Below are 18,741 nucleotides of genomic sequence, written 5' to 3'. Positions count from 1 at the left end.
TTATAGTAATGTTTATTATAGTCATAAAAGATCTAATGATAAGAGGGTGCTTTGTATTGGTTTGCCACCCAAACCATTCCTATAATAGCTAGTCGTCTACCTTCTTGCATACTAAATTTTTTGTGGATGTTTTTCAAACAATTTTTTGTTTTTTAAACTTGCCAGGCAAGTGTGACAAGATAATTTTATTTTTAACTTTCCTATTTTGTTATATAATTGTTTATTTACCTTACGAGATTTTTCCAATTAACTAGATAAACCACACATCAATTTATACAAATTAAATCTTGTTCCCTTTTGTGCACATTCCTAGCTCTCACAAACCTTTTTTTTTCCATTGATCTTACATTGGGTGCTCCAAAAGGTATAGTTTCTAAGTTCTCCCTTCTTTTCTTCTTACATTTGGTATTTTTTTTTTCTTTTTTGCAAGTAGAAATTGATTTTTATAATATTCATTTGTCCTATATTCAAACATATTATACGAGTTTTATTTTTAGTTATACCTTAAAATATTAAAGTTGTAGAATTCAAAGGAGTGTCAATAATGCTTTTATAACTACTCAACTTTGATATTGGTTCTTCTACCTCTAGGGTCTTCCATGTTGAGTTGGTAGGTCATTTTACTTATTCCGATGTCAATAGGATTTCATCCTCCATTTGTTTGTTGCTTACCTTGAGATCCATGGCCAATTAGTCCTTTAGAGTGATCCTGCTTAATTTGGTATCATATGCCGTTTTCATATCGAGTGTAGGAACAAAAACATTGACTAAAGGAGGAGTGAATAATTGTAATAGAAAAATAATTTGATGCAAACCTTAAACCCAAGAGATAGTTATGCAATATAAAAATAGATCACAAATAAGATAAAAAAAAATCAAGCAATGATTAAACAAAATCTTGAAAATCCCACGAATTTATTCTTCATATTAGAGGTAAAGAAATCTCATATAAAAGTTGATTCTTTAACAATAGAATATGAGTAATTAAAATTGCGTATGGAAAACTTGTAAAATCTACTAGGATGGTAAAGATAAAGATCTTAAGTTCTTATACAAAAATTATAGATAAAGATAATAAAACTTGCAATAATAAAATGCTTTTACAGTTAACTAAGTATCCACGAGTCGATTTCTAAATATGGTGCACTGCTAAGTAATTTGCTCCAATGAGAAGAGTAATGAGCCATTTGTATTTCTAAATTTATCTTAGTTGTCGGTGAAAATTTTTTGTGAGACTGAATCAGTCATCTTCAAGAATAATCAACTCAAAAACTAAATACCTGAATAATAATAATAATAATAATAATAATAATAATAAGAGTGGGGAAATGGAGTTGCTATAGACGGGTGACATTTAGTTACTTAATAGTTGGTGGTTGAGCTCCCATTACACCTCTATTTATAGTTTTCAATAACTTCCGTGTGGTCGGGTTGATCATCCTAGGTTCAACATTACCATTAATCATTTTTTTTTATTTATAGCTTTCAAGTGAACTATGTGTTGTTTTATTCAATTCCACTCTACTTAAATTATCATAGGTCACAAAAATATTAATCATGAAAACTTACAATTGACTCCATGGAAATAAAATATTTTTAAAAATAGGTGTTTTAGTTTACATCCCTACTAAAACCTAACTCTCTCCTAATCCAAGTGTGTACATCTTGATGCAGTTCATATCTCCTATGGCATTAGGTACACAAAAGTTGGGCATAAAAAACAATTATTTCTCTCAACATATAAAAAAACTCGTAGACTTGTGTTTAAGTCAAACCTATCATCTTGATGTAGTTCATATCTCATTTGAATGTCAAGCTGTTGAACTTCTCGGAGAAAGCTACCATAAAAGTCTATTTAATGCATCCCTTCCTCTTCCTCATCCTCATCCTCTTTCTCTAATGCATATCCCTCTCCTCTTCATTCTTTCCATGCATATTGCTGTCTCCGGAGTGCAGGTAGTCATCCTTTTCCTTTGGGAAATCTTTCCTTCCAGGAAGAATATAGAAAAGGCTCAGCATGGGAACTCAAGGTCAATCACCCCCTGAGAACTACGACAATAGACAAAATCAGGTAACAGGAGTCTATATTTCTACATTGTAAATTTATCAGTACAGTATGCTCAGTAATATCAGTTTTATTTACATCTAGAACACTTGAATTCATTGGCAGAGAAGGACTTGCAGACTCAATTAATTAGTTTGATTATCATTAGGTTTATCTAGCTCGGTGTCAAAAGGATAGACATCAATTTTCAGCTCGTCTCCACAAGAAACCAGCGGTATCAAAAACTACCGATGCCAGCTTTTTCATACCTGTGGAAAACGTTTATAATAATAATAATAATAAAAAATCAACCTTGTGGACGTCATCCATCGATTTGGTGTTCCATTTGCTTCGATTAGTTGAAAACAAATGACTCCCATATCTCGCCGTAGTTGATGGTTAAGAAAGGGTTGAGTCTTAATGTTTTCATCTTCTTCCTGTATGCCAACTGGGAAAACTTGCCGATCGATCGATACGTGAAGACAAATCTAAACTCTAAAGCCTAAACTTGACCAATTTTTTTTAAAAAATTGCACGCACCTTGTCAGGCGACGCCGGCAAGACAAATCGATACGTGAAGAAGTTTAAAATATTCTCACGTGATGACTCCAATTCTGTATCCAAGCTTGTGATGGGACACGGGATCTATGGAATCGAGAATATAAAACAAATTTTTAGTTACGTTTGTTTAAGATCGAATAAATATAATTAATCTGTTGTTGAATTGGGAGCTGGGATTGAGAGATTGGTTTCATAAATCAAATGGTTTCTGGTCAATCGCAGAGCGAGAAGGAGAAGGAGAAGGCGATCGACGACTGGCTTCCCATCACATCCTCCCGCAACGCCAAGTGGTGGTACTCCGCCTTCCACAATGTCACTGCCATGGTCGGAGCTGGCGTCCTCAGTTTGCCTTACGCCATGTCCGAACTCGGATGGTACAAACGCAGTTGATGATTGATTTTTTAATTTTTCCTACTTGTTTTCTTCTCAAATTGAGGATCATATCGCAGGGGGCCTGGGATCGCCGTGATGGTCATATCATGGATCGTGACCCTGTACACCCTGTGGCAAATGGTGGAGATGCACGAGATGGTTCCCGGGAAGCGATTCGATCGGTACCACGAGTTGGGACAATATGCTTTCGGCGAGAAGCTAGGCCTTTACATCGTCGTTCCCCAGCAGCTGATTGTGGAAGTCGGCGTCTGCATCGTCTACATGGTCACCGGCGGCAGATCCCTCAAGAAGTTCCACGACGTCGTCTGCTCTGACTGCAAGCAGATCAAGCTCACCTTTTTCATCATGATCTTCGCCTCTGTGCACTTTGTCCTCTCGCAGCTTCCCAACTTCAACTCTATTTCTGGGATATCTCTGGCCGCCGCTGTTATGTCTTTCAGGTACGTACTCGATAAAATTACTTCACGATCGATCGATCGATCGATCAAAAAACAAAAGGACTGACTACTAATTCCTTGCTCGATCCATTCTAGTTATTCTACCATTGCATGGGTGGCTTCGGTGGACAAGGGGAAGCAGGAGCATGTGGAATACGGTTACAAATCTGATACACAAGAAAGGACTGTGATGAGGTTCCTGGCGGCGCTGGGAGATGTGGCCTTCGCGTACGCCGGCCACAACGTGGTGCTGGAAATCCAAGCCACCATTCCTTCCACTCCCGAGAAGCCTTCCAAGAAGCCGATGTGGAAGGGCGTGATCGTCGCCTACATCGTCGTCGCCCTCTGCTACTTCCCTGTGGCTTTCGTCGGCTACTGGGCCTTCGGCAACGGAGTCGAGGACAACATCCTGGTCTCTCTAAGCAGACCGCACTGGCTAATTGCCATGGCCAACATGATGGTCGTCGTTCACGTGATCGGAAGCTACCAGGTGATCCGATCCACATATATATATATATATATATATATATATATATATATATATCATCATTCCAAATTAATTATCCTCAATTCTGCAGATCTACGCGATGCCTGTGTTCGACATGATGGAGACGGTGCTGGTCAAAAGGCTTCGCTTTCCTCCTGGTCTAACTCTTCGCCTGATAACACGAAGTGCTTATGTCGGTAAGCCTCTCCCTCCATTAATTTCCTCAATCGCGCTTCAACGATTCGATTCAGTAAATCGTGGAGCAGAGAACTAAATTCCTTGGACTGTGAACTACCATGCAGCATTCACCATGTTCGTCGGCATAACCTTCCCCTTCTTCGGCGGACTACTCTCTTTCTTCGGCGGATTCGCGTTCGCCCCGACCACATACTTCGTGAGTGCTCCACACACTTACCTTACATTGCCACCACATTGTAACAAACCATTTGATATTGCCATTATGATTCCAGCTTCCTTGCATCATGTGGCTTGCTATTTACAAACCCAGAAGGTTTAGCTTATCTTGGATCACTAATTGGGTAAGCAAGTCAAGAACATCTCTTCCTTGCATATCATCTCTGTCAGAATTAACGAACCTGAATATGAATATTAATTTGTTTGGCTTTTTTTTGTTTTCCCCTTTCTTAGATCTGCATAATTCTTGGGGTCCTGCTGATGATCTTGGCTCCTATTGGTGCATTGCGAGACATCATCGGAAACATAATAGACAAGCAATACAAGTTCTACCAATGAGAAAGGCCGGTGTTGACTTAGGAACGAATTGGGTGGGGATTAATAGCGAGTCCAATTAAATTACATACAAGGAAAACGCAAGAGGTACATAGTGAAATTAAGTGCATTGTGTGGTGTCAACAGATGGGCAATTGATTAAATTATTGATCGAGCGCAAAGGTTGTGGCATTCAAGTGTCTGGAGTGCTAGTTGTTGTACAATGAATGTATATTACTTATGGTGCCACCTTTTACTCTTAAATATAAATCAGTGTTTATTCAGGAGGACGGCAATAAAAATTATAAAAAAAATCATCCTGAAAATTTTTCTTTTTTTTCGAATCCTGAAAATTTTTCTTTTTAAACTTTTTGGCAAAAGAATAAATTATATAATTTTTTTTCTATTTACTTAATAGGCAGACTGTTACTGTCATGAATTATTTTTAATATTTTTTATCTATTTAAATCAGACAGAAAGTAACTTAGTAAAAGTCATAGTCTAATTTTTCTCTAGTGGTACATTTCACAACTGCGAACACACCTCACACGACCATCGATAATGGCAGAGCCAGAAATCTTATAGCTCCAGGTTAATCTCAAGCGAGCTGAAAAAAAAAAAGCTCTCGAGCTACTTTCCTCCCTCTCACACGTTATTCCTTTCTTTCACCGCAAATCCAAATTGCAACTCATTTGCAACATTGTCAATCCCTTATGCTAAAGCCTTATCAGTCGACGATTAACTTGGATCAGTCAATTGATCCAAATATGATAATGCCAAAGATCAGATCGAATCAACATAGGAAAGGAAATTCTAGATTTCATCGACGGATTAGGGGGATTAGTTGATAAAATAGCATGATTTACGAGATTCGAAGGATCGAATCACAGAAAAGAAGGAAAGACACGGAGGTTCAGTAGATGGATAATTGGATTAGTTGACCGAAAGGTTCAATCCATGGAAAAGTAGATCAGTCGACTGAACAGTGCTTATAAAACGGGCTTGATGACCAAGCCGAGAATAACTCATTCATTCATTTGATCACACTCACTATTTCGTCTTTGTTGTTGCTACATGTGCAAGTTTTGCTATTACTCTGCCAGAGGTCATCCGACAACCTATGCCTGACTTAATCTATATCTTATATTTGTACTTGTATTGTAATTGCTTATCTTATATATCTGTACTTGGAAACACGATAGAAGAGAGAGTTGAATATTACTCATTAAAAATCCTTTTGTTTATCAAAGTAAGCAGCGGAATAGAATAGTAAAAGCAATACAAGTGACTTGATTAGTTACTTGGTTACAAACCTATGTCGACTCTTACTCCAAGACCCGTGATCCTTGATCGCACAGTTGGGCAATCCACTAAAAATTCCCTTTCCGAAACCTTAAGAGAAGAGGTAATTCGTACAGGACTTTTACCAACAAATAATATTTGATATGAAGATTGTCAGAGCTTATTTGTTGTCGTAGCTTGCACAGAAATATAGATCAGTAGCAGCACGAATAGGGAGGAAGAAGATCAAAAGTTTCATAGAGTTGTTCTAGCTCGGACCTTTTGTTGTTCTTTTACAAGACACATTCAGTTAACCAAATATCCGTTCAGTTGACCGATCATCCTATAGGTCGACTAATCAAGCAACTTTCCCTCTTTGTCGAGATCTAATCTTCGTGTCATTAATGTCATTTAATGTTCGATCGACTGATCACCTTGATTAGTCGACCGATTAGTCTGATTTCCTTCTTCATTGAGATTTGAATCCGCTTCGTCATTAATACTTTTATTGTTCGGTCAACTAATCCTTGGGCTTGGTCTACTGATCATGTTATGATACCATGTTTGTCAGCCTGATCTATTTTTCCATTCTTGCCTGTTCGATTGACTGAACCTCCGTCTGGTCTACTGATAAAATGGCTTGATCAGTCGACTACACCTCTTGTTCAGTTAACCAAACCCATGGTTAAATGAAGATTATTGAGTTGTGCATGCGTGGTCACTGATAGAGTCTGATTCCGAATTTTGAGTCAAAAGTTATAACCCTTTGAAATTCAAGGGGTCATATGATCCTGCAACATAGAGTTAGATAATAGTTATTGATCCTGTAAAATAGAGTTAGATAATAGATATTAAATATACATAAATATGATAATTAGGACTTCTTGATCTCAACTTAGAAACCTCCGTAGGTTTCTTTAGTTGGATCATCAACCTAGGATTTGTCCCTTCCCGAGACACGACCTCCCCATCGCTCCACTCCAATTGTTTACCTTATCTTACCTGCCAAATATCAGATCCTCCAGATTTGTTTGGACTTTACTACCTAGCCGTGACTAGGACCTTTCTGATTGAGTAAACAATCTAGATACTTAGTCAATTCATCGTATAATAACATGACTTAACTTGATCTTTTGATAACATCAAAATTCAGATTTGATTCTGGTGTGTACTATACCAATAATTTCCCCCTTTTTAATATTTGACAACCAAAATTCACAGTTAAATTAAAATATTACAAAGTTAAGTAAACAATTCCTTAACTCTCCCCTGAATTCAATAATTCTCCCTCTAAGAATCATATCTCTCATCTTTTTATATACTTAATATTCATTCTAAGTGTACGGAGTGAGTTGTTGTACAATGATTGTATATTACTTATGGTACTTCCCTGGGCTCGTAAATATAAATCACTGTTTATTTTGAAGGACGAAAATAAAAATTACAAAAAAAATCACCATGAAATTTTTTCTTATTTACGTTTTTTAAAAAATAAATTATATTCATTAATAGACAGACAAATCTAACAATCCATCTGTAAATTTACTTTTAATATATTTTCTATCCGTCTAAATTGGACAGAAAGTAATTTACTTGTCTCTTCTTCTTCTCCTCATAAGAGTCATAGTCTAATTTTTCTTTACTCGTGATACATTCATTGTTGTGAACACATCTCTCACGACCACTGGTGATGGTGGAGTCAAAAAAATTTATAACCCAAGATTAATCTCGAGCGGACTGATAAAAATACCTTCCACGCTACTTTCCTCTCTCTTACACGTTCTTCCTTTCTCTCATCATAGATCCAAATTGCATCTCCTCTTCAGCGTTGTCGTTCCCCTGGGCTAAAACCTGAGAAGGATAATATGTGGTTCGACACTTAGCTGCGAGCAACTACCCCTCACACTAGATCACCTCGCATGTCCGTGCGACTACTGACAATGGACAACATACCTCGCGAGGCCACAGGAGGCGGCCCCACCCCCGCATGTGAAGTCATCTCGCATGGCCACATGCTACTAGCTGCCACATATGACAAACCCAAGGAAGCACCTCGCACGACCGTGGGGATGGATACATATTTTCTTTAATTTTATTATTTTTTTTTGTCATATTTTTTTTCTATATCCTTTCCCTTACCTTCTCTAGGATTTTTTTTTTCTATTTTGAATTCCAATCCCTCCCCATTTATGATTAAGAGTAATCAGAGCCTAAGTGTCCAACTCATCTCTCAATCTACGATGGGAGTCGATGATAAATTTTCTTTTATTTTTTTTTTGTCTATTTCTTTTTGGATAGTTACAACGGTAACCAAACCATATATAAAGAAAAGTTATACTGCACAATACTATATAAACAAAAGGATTAAGAAAAATTTTAAGAATCAGAAGATGATTTAAATTTATAGATATAATTATAAATAAAAAATAAAAAATTAATTAGAAATATATTAAGAGAATAAATAATTTTCTAACAAATACTTTATCTAGATTTTTATATTAAACTTCACTAAATATTTAAGAATTATGGATAGACAAAAGAAGGTGATACAGTGCATAATGGTAGAGTCCGGTCGTCAGAAGTCAAGGGAACGTGGCAGTCAGAAGTCAAGAAGAAGTGGCGGTCAGAAGTCAAAGGGACGTGATAGTCAAAGGTCAAAAAGATGTGGAGGTCCGAAGTCAAGGAGATGTGGCAGTTAACATACGAAGTAAGGCCACCGCGGGCCATCTGACATATAAAGCTCGGGCGGGGTCCACGTGCCAGGAAACCAGGTCTATGGCATTATGTGCGGTCGAGATGAAGCCTGACCTGCCTGCACCAATCGGGTTTCGTCAAGCTAGTTCACGTAAACAGACTAGGTATTCTTGGTAGGGTTCTCATAAACAAGGACTTCAAATCGGAGGGTAGACGGTCGGGAGGATATTTGGCCTGGATTCGATGGATGGAGTTCACGTGGATTAGTTGTACTCAAGCCTAGTGCCCTCAGTAAGCTAAACTCCAGGTCAGCTAAACTTCCGGTCAGCTAACTCCTGGTCAAGTGATATCTCCGAAGCTCCCAACCCCTCATGGTTTAGGCCAAGTGGTATACTCGACTGATCATCCCGACCTACCCCTATTCATACCCGGCCAGGACAACAGGCGCTACAAGACAACGGGGTCAGGGAATCGTAACCACATGTCAGAGAATAACTGCTAAATGTCAGGGAATATTCCAACGATCTACGATCACTTGCAAATGAAACATTCCTTCAGTCTACAGGAGAGGGCCACGTGTCCTTCATCCCCCGACAAGTCCTGACGCTCGATATTCTTTGACATCATTCAGGTTCCAGAAGGTACGCACTGCCATATAAAAAGGGAGGTCCTCTCCCTCATGTAGGTACACTCACTCACACACTTGTCTACTTTTCTTTTTCCTTCGTACATTGTTCTTCTGGGGAAAAAGTACCTGACTTGAGTGTCGGAGGGCCTGCTCCAGGGACTTTTTTCCTAGTTCTTGGTCTCTAATGTTTCATGTGCTTGTCGGAGTGTGCACAGAGTTCTAGTACCGCCGACTCAGGCCCTGTAGTCCTTCAAGGCCACGTGGGGGTCTGTTCGTCAAAGCCCACACGACCGCATCATCATAGTCTCTCCTCCGTCAACACCAGTGACACCTCATCCGACCTTCATTTGACTCAGATTCAAAACAGGATCAATTTGACACCATCTGTGGAAATCTTCTTTGCCTGTTCTGGAGCGTAAAGATGGAGGACACCGGCAGAATCAACATAACCATGAGGGTAGGAGAATATGAGCTGTATAAGGAAGCCAAGAGGTGGGCGACCTCCGAGAAGCAGACCATCGCATCTCGACCATACAAAATGCAGGCAATTTCTAAGGAGCTGACCCACGCTTTAGATAGAGGGTCCAAAAGAAAGTAGGCTGAGGAGTTTCCCTCAGCCTTCTATCGAGAACCAGGCCTCGATTTGTAACGACCCAATTTTCCCTATTTCGAGTTCCAAATATCCATAAAAATATTTGGAAATGCTTTTAAAATATTCTAGAGATTTTTAGGAATTTTTAGAGTATTTTTATGCAATTTTTGGATTTCGTTTGGTATTTTTACCGAGAGGGGAAAGTTTAAAAAAAAAAAAAAATTGTAGAAGCTAGGTTTCGAACCCAGCTCCTCGGACCCAAGCACAACCGGCCCGATCAATCGAGCTAAGCTTGTTTTGTTAACTAAATATGGGAATAAATATATTTAAGGTATGGTAACTAATAAAATCTTAGTTATAAGAAAGGGGTTTAAGTTTTCCCGAACCCTAAAAGTTTCTCACCGAACCTTTCCTCCTCACTCGCGACGGCACCAACCCTTCTCGACGAAAATCGCAGCACGCACCTAGGCGACTCCGGCGGCCAACGAGCTTCCTCCTCCGCGGATTCTTCACAAGTCCGAGCTTCTCTGGGCAAGGAGAGTGCGCGGGCACAAGAAGAGGCCGAGAGTTGCAAGTTTCCAAACCCTAGAACCTTCTTCCTCCTTCGGTTAGGGGCTCATCCGAACCCTAGATCTTCCTCCGGTTGTAAGTTCAAGAACAGCGAGGTGAGTTGCTACTCACCTGCAGTAGGATAGCTCCGGATTTCGTTTTCTTCTTGTTTTTTTTTCAAATTTTGCTGTGACGATTCTTGGTTTTTGCTTGTTGCTGTGAACCCTAAAGAAAGAAGAGAAGGATTAGTTCAGTTTAAGCATGAAGAACTGTAGCAAGATTTAAGGTTCTAAATTCCAGCAAGTTTAAAATTTGATTTCGAAGCATGTTTTGGAGGAAGTTTATAATTAGGTTGCTGCCATGAAACCTAATGAAGAATTGTTAGATTGATCCTTACCTTGGATGAACTATAGTTCAGTTCAAGCACGTGGAATTGTTAGATTCGGAAGTTAACAGATTGTTTAGCTTTGATTAGCCATGTGTAGCACGTTGGGCTTCTTTTGCTTCCTTGCCGTGGCACCACAGATAGTTGCAACAAGTTTTGATTCCCGTTGCTTTGTGAAAGTATGAGTTTTCAACAAGTTTACATAGATTTTAAGCTTTAGCATGTTTAGTTTTGGTTGGCTATGGATTGGTTCTATTTTCTTATGTAAGAATAGCAAGATATTGATTTGGCTTGAGGTGTACATGTTTGCTTGTGAAGGCTTTGAATTCATTAGTAGCACAGATTTAGGTTTCCCTTATTACCTCAATGGGCACAGGAAATATGCTACGGGAATAAGTAAAGAGTGGATAGCTTATATTTGTAAAAGTTGTAAATCCTGGCAGAACATAGTATACAGATTTTTAGTACAGGATTAAGCTTGATTTCATTGCAGATAAAAGTGCAGAATAGGTTGAAACATTATCAGATTTTATTGAGATTACAAGTGCAGAATTTTTATAAGTAAAGTATACAGATTTGAGGTTTAGCTATGCTACTTTCATTTAAGTATACAGATTTGAGTTTCTTTATTCTAGCATGAGGTTTAGCTATGCTTCCTTGCTACCATTCAGATAAGCATACAGATTTTGAATTATATAGCATTGCAGTTTTGATGGTTTAACATTGGAAGATCCAATTAGATCTCTAGTAGCTTAATTGGACTTACAAATTTTAACTAAGCCTATAGTACAGATTTCAATTAAGCTTATGCAGATTTTTAATTAAGCCTATGGTGCAGAATTTATTAAGTTTATAAGAGTAGAATTTTATTAAGCTTATAAGTGCAGAAGTTAGTTAGTGTAGTGAGCAGATTTGATTAAGCTTGTATGCAGATTTTTATTAAGCTAGTATGCAGATTTCTGTTAAGCTATTATACAGATTTTTATTAAGCTAGTATGCAGATTTCTGTTAAGCATTAGTGCAAGTTTTTTTTATAAGTATTGTATGTGCAGATTTCTTTTATGCACGATTATGTGTTACATAGTTAGTTTCATTCATAGATGCATATGAAAGATACCCTAATAGTATTTTTGGGTTTAAGAAAAGTATAAGAAAGATAAAAAAAAAAGTATAAGAAAGATAAAGAAAAGAAAGAAAAGGCCAAGGCCTTAAGTAGATCCCAAAGTCAAGACTTTAGGGATTTTTGGCACACAAGGTGCTTATTAAAATGCCAAGGCATTTAAAGAAGAAGTAATTAAGATATAACAAGTATTTTACTTTTAAATGGCATGTACCGGACACAAGGTCCAAGGGATGGGCTCCAAGATGCCCCTAGGCACAAGGCCTAGAAGTATCTTAGTAGTTTCGGGATTAGCTACCTCGATCCTTACTAAGAATGCGCGCAAAGTGGTACAATGCCGGGCCCAAAAGAAGTTGATTATTATTTTCAAGTATTAAAAGTATAAGTTTATGAACAAGTAAAAATAAGTTTTACATAAGAATAAAAGTACTAAAGAATGAGTTTTAAGCAAGTGAAATAAAAGAATCAGCTTAGAACAAGTAAAACAAGTTTCACTTTGTTTTAAAGATCAGTAAGTTTAGCTTCCTTTTATGCTAGCAGCTTTTACATGTTTAGTTTTCTTACATGTTATTGATTTGCTAGTTGATGAGCATGTTTATACATGTTAGTTTTTCAGTTAGTTGATTCCTTTGCTATTTATGAGCATGAGTATCTTTACATGTTAGCATTCAGTTTTAGCATGTTTTTATTTATATACATGCATATCGTGATTTTGTGAGTTAGATAGCGCTCACTAAGCATTTTGCTTATAGATACTACTTTCTCCTACTGCAGATAAAGGAAAAGGAAAGCTAAAGTATAAGAAGGAAGGCGACGGGGAGATGCTGTGACGGTGTGTGATGCCAGGACTATGGAGAGATCATGAGTTTGCTAAGGAAACTGTCAAGACTCCTTTTGAGTTTTCTTTCAGTTATTAAGTTGATAGAGATTGTATTAGTTGTTTCCTTTGTCTATGTTGATTAATTGAGTCTATTCCGCATTGTTAGTTGAGTTATTTCCTATTGTTGGAGCTATATAGTTTTCTATTGCTAGAATAGTTTCTTTTTAGTGTCATGTTATTATTTCTGCGTGGTTGTGAAAAATATGTTCCAGCCGCCTGTGGCTGTGTATATAGTGTTTGTATCCCAGTTTGGGGTCACCGGTACAGGGGAGACTCTGTCGAAATTTTTCGATAGGGATTTCTCGAAGTTAAGTAGCGTACCGGTTAAGTAGAGTTAGTAGTCAAGTAACTGTCATCTTTAGAGTGTAGTAGTAGTAGTAAGAAGGGTCGTTACAGTTGGTACAGAGCGATATCGACCTTTACAGTTAAGAGGAAAAAAAAATAGTAGTCAAGTAGTGGTCCACCTTTAGAGAGTAGTAGTAGTGTAGAAAGGTGGGTCGCTACACGATTACCATCACAAGGTCCCGGGCGGCTATAATAAGAAAGAGCAATCACAGGCATCTGAGGGGGAAGGCTCCCCGCCCAGGGATTCTTAAAAGGGTAAAGCTATAGTCCTCAAGAAGGAGCCCAGAATGGATCCTGAGGATCAAGTGCCTTTCTCTACAAGGGTGCTCGGGGAAAAGTTACCCAAGAGATGCAGGCCTCCTGCTATAGGAGAATATGATGGTAGTCAAGATCCAGAGGATCATCTCCGTAAGTTTAGGAACGCTATCCTATTGCATCAGTACAGCGATGCCATCAACTGTCGAGTGTTCTTGAATACTTTATCTAGCTCGACATAAAAATAGTTTGACGGGTTGTCGAACGGGTCCATCACCTGTTTCCACGATTTCAAAATTGTCTTCCTGCATCATTTCGCCAGTAGCAGGAAGTACTAGAAAATTGACCATTGCCTCTTCGCTCTTAAGCAAGGGCCAGTTGAGCCCTTACGAAGTTATATCAAGCGCTTCAATCAGGTGGCTTAAGATGTTCAATCGGACACCTCTGAAATACTGATGAGCGCCTTCTCTCATGGATTAGTAGAGGGGGAGTTCTTCAGGGACCTCATTCGGGATCCCGTAAAGAACTTCGACGAGATGCTGGAAGGGCAGCCAGCTATATCAATGTGGAAGAGGCTCAGGCTGCTCGATGAAAAGCAAACAAGGTGCCTACTTCCACCAACAAACTAGAAAAGAGACCACCTCAACCGCCAACCTAGCCTCTTCCGCGTACTCGGGACACCCGACCCCCCTTCGGTCCCGGTCTGGATACCCGACTGGTTCCGCTGGTTGATGTTGTTCAAGCCCCAAGTCCTGGGTCATGGGGACCGCGCTACTGCACTTACCATCGCTCCCACACCCATGCTACTAGTGTCTGCTTTCAGTTTGCCCAAGACTCTAGGCGTGCCGCTGAGCTGGGCCTACCTCCGCCAGAAATCGCGGTCAGGATTCAAAAAAGGATACTCGCCAACCAATAGGTTGCGCCAGGGCAGGTCAGCTCGGCAGACCTTAGCCCGATGTTTCCAGACAAGGGAATCAGCAGTCTAGTCACAACTAGGAGCCTGGGGAAGCCATGGAGGAATAAAACTGGGGCAACGCAGTCATCCGCGAGATCGACATGATCTCTAGAGGGCCTACAGTTGGGGATTCCGCCAGGGCGCAAAAATCTCATGGGCATCGTTTGGAGGTACATGCTGTGGAATGCATTCTGGAGCAAGCTGCTGAGCCCTAATCAGTTTCGGGCCGCAAGATCTAAAGGGGTTAGAGCTTCCTCACGATGATGCTCTCATAATCAAGTTCGTCATAGCTAACAATCGCATAGCCAGAGTTTTCGTAGATACCGGGAGCTCTGTCAACGTGATGTTTAAAAGTGCGTTCTGTTGGATCGAAAGATCTAGAGGGGGGGTGAATAGCGCTTGTGGCTTTCACTATTTTCAGATTCGTAAAAACATTCGAGTAATAAAGCAGTGGAATAAAATAAAGAAGACACAAACACAAAAACACACCAAGATTTACTTGGTTCGGAGCCTAGGGCGATTCATACTCCAAGGCCCACGCTCGTTGAGCGTTTAAGTTGGGAAACAACTATAATCACGAAAAGTATTACAAATTAAGTACAATTATGAACTGAAATAAACTTTATACCGACAACAACTAGATTGGAACTGAAGCTCCGGGTCATCGGGATGTTGTTGTAGCACTTCGGGCTTGTCTCGTAGGTAGCTTGCAGCGTAAGGATTGCTTAGAAAATATTGTCTCAAGCTGCTGGTCGAGTCCCGCTTTTAAACAGTGCTGGAGGCGCCTCCAGGCCGCCGAGTCACACGCGTGGATCAGCTCTAATCTGGTCGCACCTTATCCCATTCAAGGCACCTCCAAGCTGCTCCAAGGCGCCTCCAACGCCTGGTCCAAGGCGCCTCCAGTGACCTCCGAGGCGCCTCTAGCGTCTCTGGACAACTGGCTTCAGCTAGCACCCGAGGCGCCTCCAAGCCCCATGGAGGCGCCTCGGACACTGTTCATCTGAGGTCTAAGTTGCTCCTTTCGTTCCTACAAATTGTGTTAGTCCCAAACACAAATCCTGCAAAACAAAGTTAGCACAGAAATAGTATGATAGATACAGTTGACAGTCGTCGGACTGTCCGGGTCTGACTTCGGATTTCCTACCGGAAACCCTAGGTTGACCCAACGCCTACTGTTCTCTCTACGGGGAACGCGCCCTCACCTACTCCACTCAGGAGATTTACCTGATGCCAGTGCGATCCTCCATATCGACTGGACTTTTGCTCAGCGTTTGAAGCTTCCGGACTTTCTGCTGGACTTCCGCTTCCCGACTGGTCCAGTCTTTCACCTGGTTCACGACACCAGGACTTTCCACCTAGGGTTACCCCCCTAGGACTTTTGCCTGAAGCTCTCGACCCACCAAGACTTTTCGCATAGGGTTACCACCCCCTACGACCTAGGGTTACCACCCCCTAGGATTTTCCACCTGCCTAACCGTAGCTAGGAATTTCTTGAAACACTCAATTAAGTGCATTAGATCATAAGACAACTTAACTTTGAATTCCTTTGCCATTATCAAAACAACGGTCGATCGTCGAATGCTTCCCACCCCAACAATCTCCCCATTTTTTATTATGACAACTGAAATTCAAAGCTAAGTACAAATAAATGTATAAAGTTTAAGTAAGCAAGCTTAATAGAATTCAAATGCATGCATGGTTAAGCTAAATCTTAAACTTTGTCAGGCTCCCCCTTAATAAAGACTTTCTTTATAAAATTAGCCTTTCTTTTGAATTGCTCTACTCTCCCCCTTTGTCATTCATAAAAAAAATACACACATTTGAAAAAAAAATCTTAAAAATATGAAGATTTTTAGGAAAGTGAAAAAATCTGAACTTTCTAAAAGCAACATTTCTCAAATTCACTAAGTTAAAACAGTTTGAACTCGAAGTTTGGTTTTAAAAAAACTTTATCAATTAATTTTGCTGGAGAAAGAATTTTCTTTTGTAGTATAGCAAAAACAATTTTAGTTTTAAGCAATTTAGTCAGGATTTTGAAACATTAGGCTTTTAATAAGGGACAAAGTATTTTGGTAACACTTGGTTTTGTTTAATATTCTTTAGCTAAGTGAAACCAAGGTCTAAAGAGCAATTTTTCTTTCAAAAAGCTAAAAAGTTGATTTTGAAAAATACTTAGTTAAATTTTTAAAATACTTTGGCCAGAATTTTGAAAGCTTAGTCTAAAAAGTAAAAAAAATGACTTTCAAAAGTTTAAGGTTTTGAAAACATAGCTTAAAGTTTAAATTTGAAAGAAATTTTCTTTTAGACAAATAATTAATTTAAAGCTTTTGAGGGCAAGGGAGGAGCTTCAATCCTTAATGTCCAATCATGAGTTGAGTTAGATTGATTGTAAATTAGTTAATTTCGCTTTAAGTAAGGTATCAGTGTTGGATTTTTCATGCCGCAAAAACCGCTTTTTGCGTTGCGGAAACCCCGAAACCCCACCACCGGATCCGTGCGAAGAAATAAAATTTACATAAAACTTCGAGTATGAGTTTCTAGCCTAGATCAAAACTAGATCTACAAAGGAGAAGAGCTTTACCCTTGATGCGATGCCCTTCGCTAATCCCGTTCGTCCAAGGTTCGCCGGATCTCGAGAGTATCAAAGTAGATACTCCTCTATATGTATCCACACAAGCAAGAGACGGAGAAACCAAACAAAAGGTGTGCTAGCACCTTTGAAAGGTTCGACCAAGGTGGAGGAGAGGAAGAGAAGAGAGAGCTTGAGGAAGAAGATGAGAGTTACACAAAAGATATGAAACTCACCCAATCAATAAGTGGCCGACCACATGAATGACGTTAATAACCTCCATGGAATACCAAGAGTCACAACTCTTGGTAACTCCCATGAGGTGGCATCTCACTTAAGCAATCATGATGATGTGGAGCATCATCATTGGCCCACTCTTTGCCAACTCACCAATGAGGTGGAAAATGGTCAAGTCAAACTTGACCCTTCATCTTCCTCTCAAGTCAAGTCAAGCTTGACCACTTCTCTCCCATAGTTGATCAAATCTAACAATTGGTTCAAGTCAATTTTAATTTAATGAATCTCTATTCATTGAATTAAATTGACTCAATGAGTCTAAGTCCAAATTAGACTCATCTAACACATGAACCAAATTGAGTCCAACTCAATTAGCCTAATTTGGATTACTCTTAATCCAATTTGGTTCATCACATGGACCTAATCCTTTAGGTTCATCAAATGAACCTAATCTCCATCTAATTGCCCTTTCTGTGTGACCCTATAGGTTCTTATAACATTGACAATGCTCCTAAACCCATTTAGAAGCATAAGTAATGAGCGGTATCTAGCAACACATCATTACTACCCAAGTTATAAGAATGTTGAGATCCAACATCACCTTGCGACTACTAATTGTGACTCTTCACAATATATGGCAAGTGTCCTTCTATCTTTGACATCTAGATTGATCAATGTGAGGCATAGATCATGTCATCCTCTAGTCAATCTAAATCTTGAATCCCAAGTAGACTCACTCAATCAAATGAGCTCAACATCTCATATTGACTCATTTGGGCATGACCATGCACTTAGTCGTCTCACTCTATCAAGAATATCGATGTCTCTCCCGTCATATAGGAGGGATAGATCCCATCTATATCATTCACATCCCTCTGCATAATTTGTTACATACCCAGTAATCGCCTTTATAGTCCACCCAGTTACGGGTGACGTTTGACGAAGCCAAAGTATGCAACTCCTTATGTAGGGAACCATGGTGACTTCAGGTCCAAGGACTAATAGTCATTCTAATAGCCACATGAGAAAGTATATGACACTCATATAACGATCCATGATACTTTCTCATGGCGGGTCATTCAGTATACATTCTCCAATGCATACCCATGTGTCAACTTGATATCTCCATATCCATGACTTGTGAGATCAAGTCATCGAGTTGACCAACATGCTAGTCTCGTCACATTAACATTATCCTTGAATGCTAATACTTGACTAGGAATAATTAAGAGTAGTGTCCCCTATATCATCTCACTATCGATTCAACTTACCGATTGATATAGGTAAGAACCTTCTACTCAAGGACGCTATTATACTTAGTTATTTTAAAACTTAATTAAAATTATTTTAAAAATTAATTAAAATTATTTTAAAACTTAATTAAAATTATTTTAAAACTTAATTAAAATTATTTTAAAAATTAATTAAAATTATTTTAAAAATTAATTAAAATTATTTTAAAAAGTAATTAAAATTATTTTAAAAATGAATTAAAATTATTTTAAAACTTAATTAAAATTATTTTATAACTTAATTAAAATTATTTTAAAAATTAATTAAAATTATTTTAAAACTTAATTAAAATTATTTTAAAAATTAA

At 38.8% G+C, this 18,741-nt stretch overlaps 1 protein-coding gene across 1 annotated transcript; it reads left to right on the top strand.

The window, feature by feature from the left end:
- The first annotated feature begins 1,940 nt into the window (after positions 1–1,940).
- LOC122030505 (lysine histidine transporter 1-like) lies at positions 1,941–4,935 on the top strand. The gene is made up of 8 exons (XM_042589722.1): positions 1,941–2,071; positions 2,828–2,979; positions 3,055–3,438; positions 3,532–3,925; positions 4,014–4,119; positions 4,225–4,316; positions 4,393–4,461; positions 4,571–4,935. The coding sequence occupies exons 1-8, from the start codon at positions 2,018–2,020 to the stop codon at positions 4,673–4,675; spliced, it is 1,356 nt and encodes a 451-aa protein (XP_042445656.1). The 5' UTR covers positions 1,941–2,017; the 3' UTR covers positions 4,676–4,935.
- The last annotated feature ends 13,806 nt before the right edge of the window (positions 4,936–18,741 follow it).

This window comes from Zingiber officinale, chromosome 10B (assembly GCF_018446385.1).
Source record: "Zingiber officinale cultivar Zhangliang chromosome 10B, Zo_v1.1, whole genome shotgun sequence".
NCBI classification, from domain to species: domain Eukaryota; kingdom Viridiplantae; phylum Streptophyta; class Magnoliopsida; order Zingiberales; family Zingiberaceae; genus Zingiber; species Zingiber officinale.
This window is presented reverse-complemented; position numbering and strand designations above follow the sequence as displayed.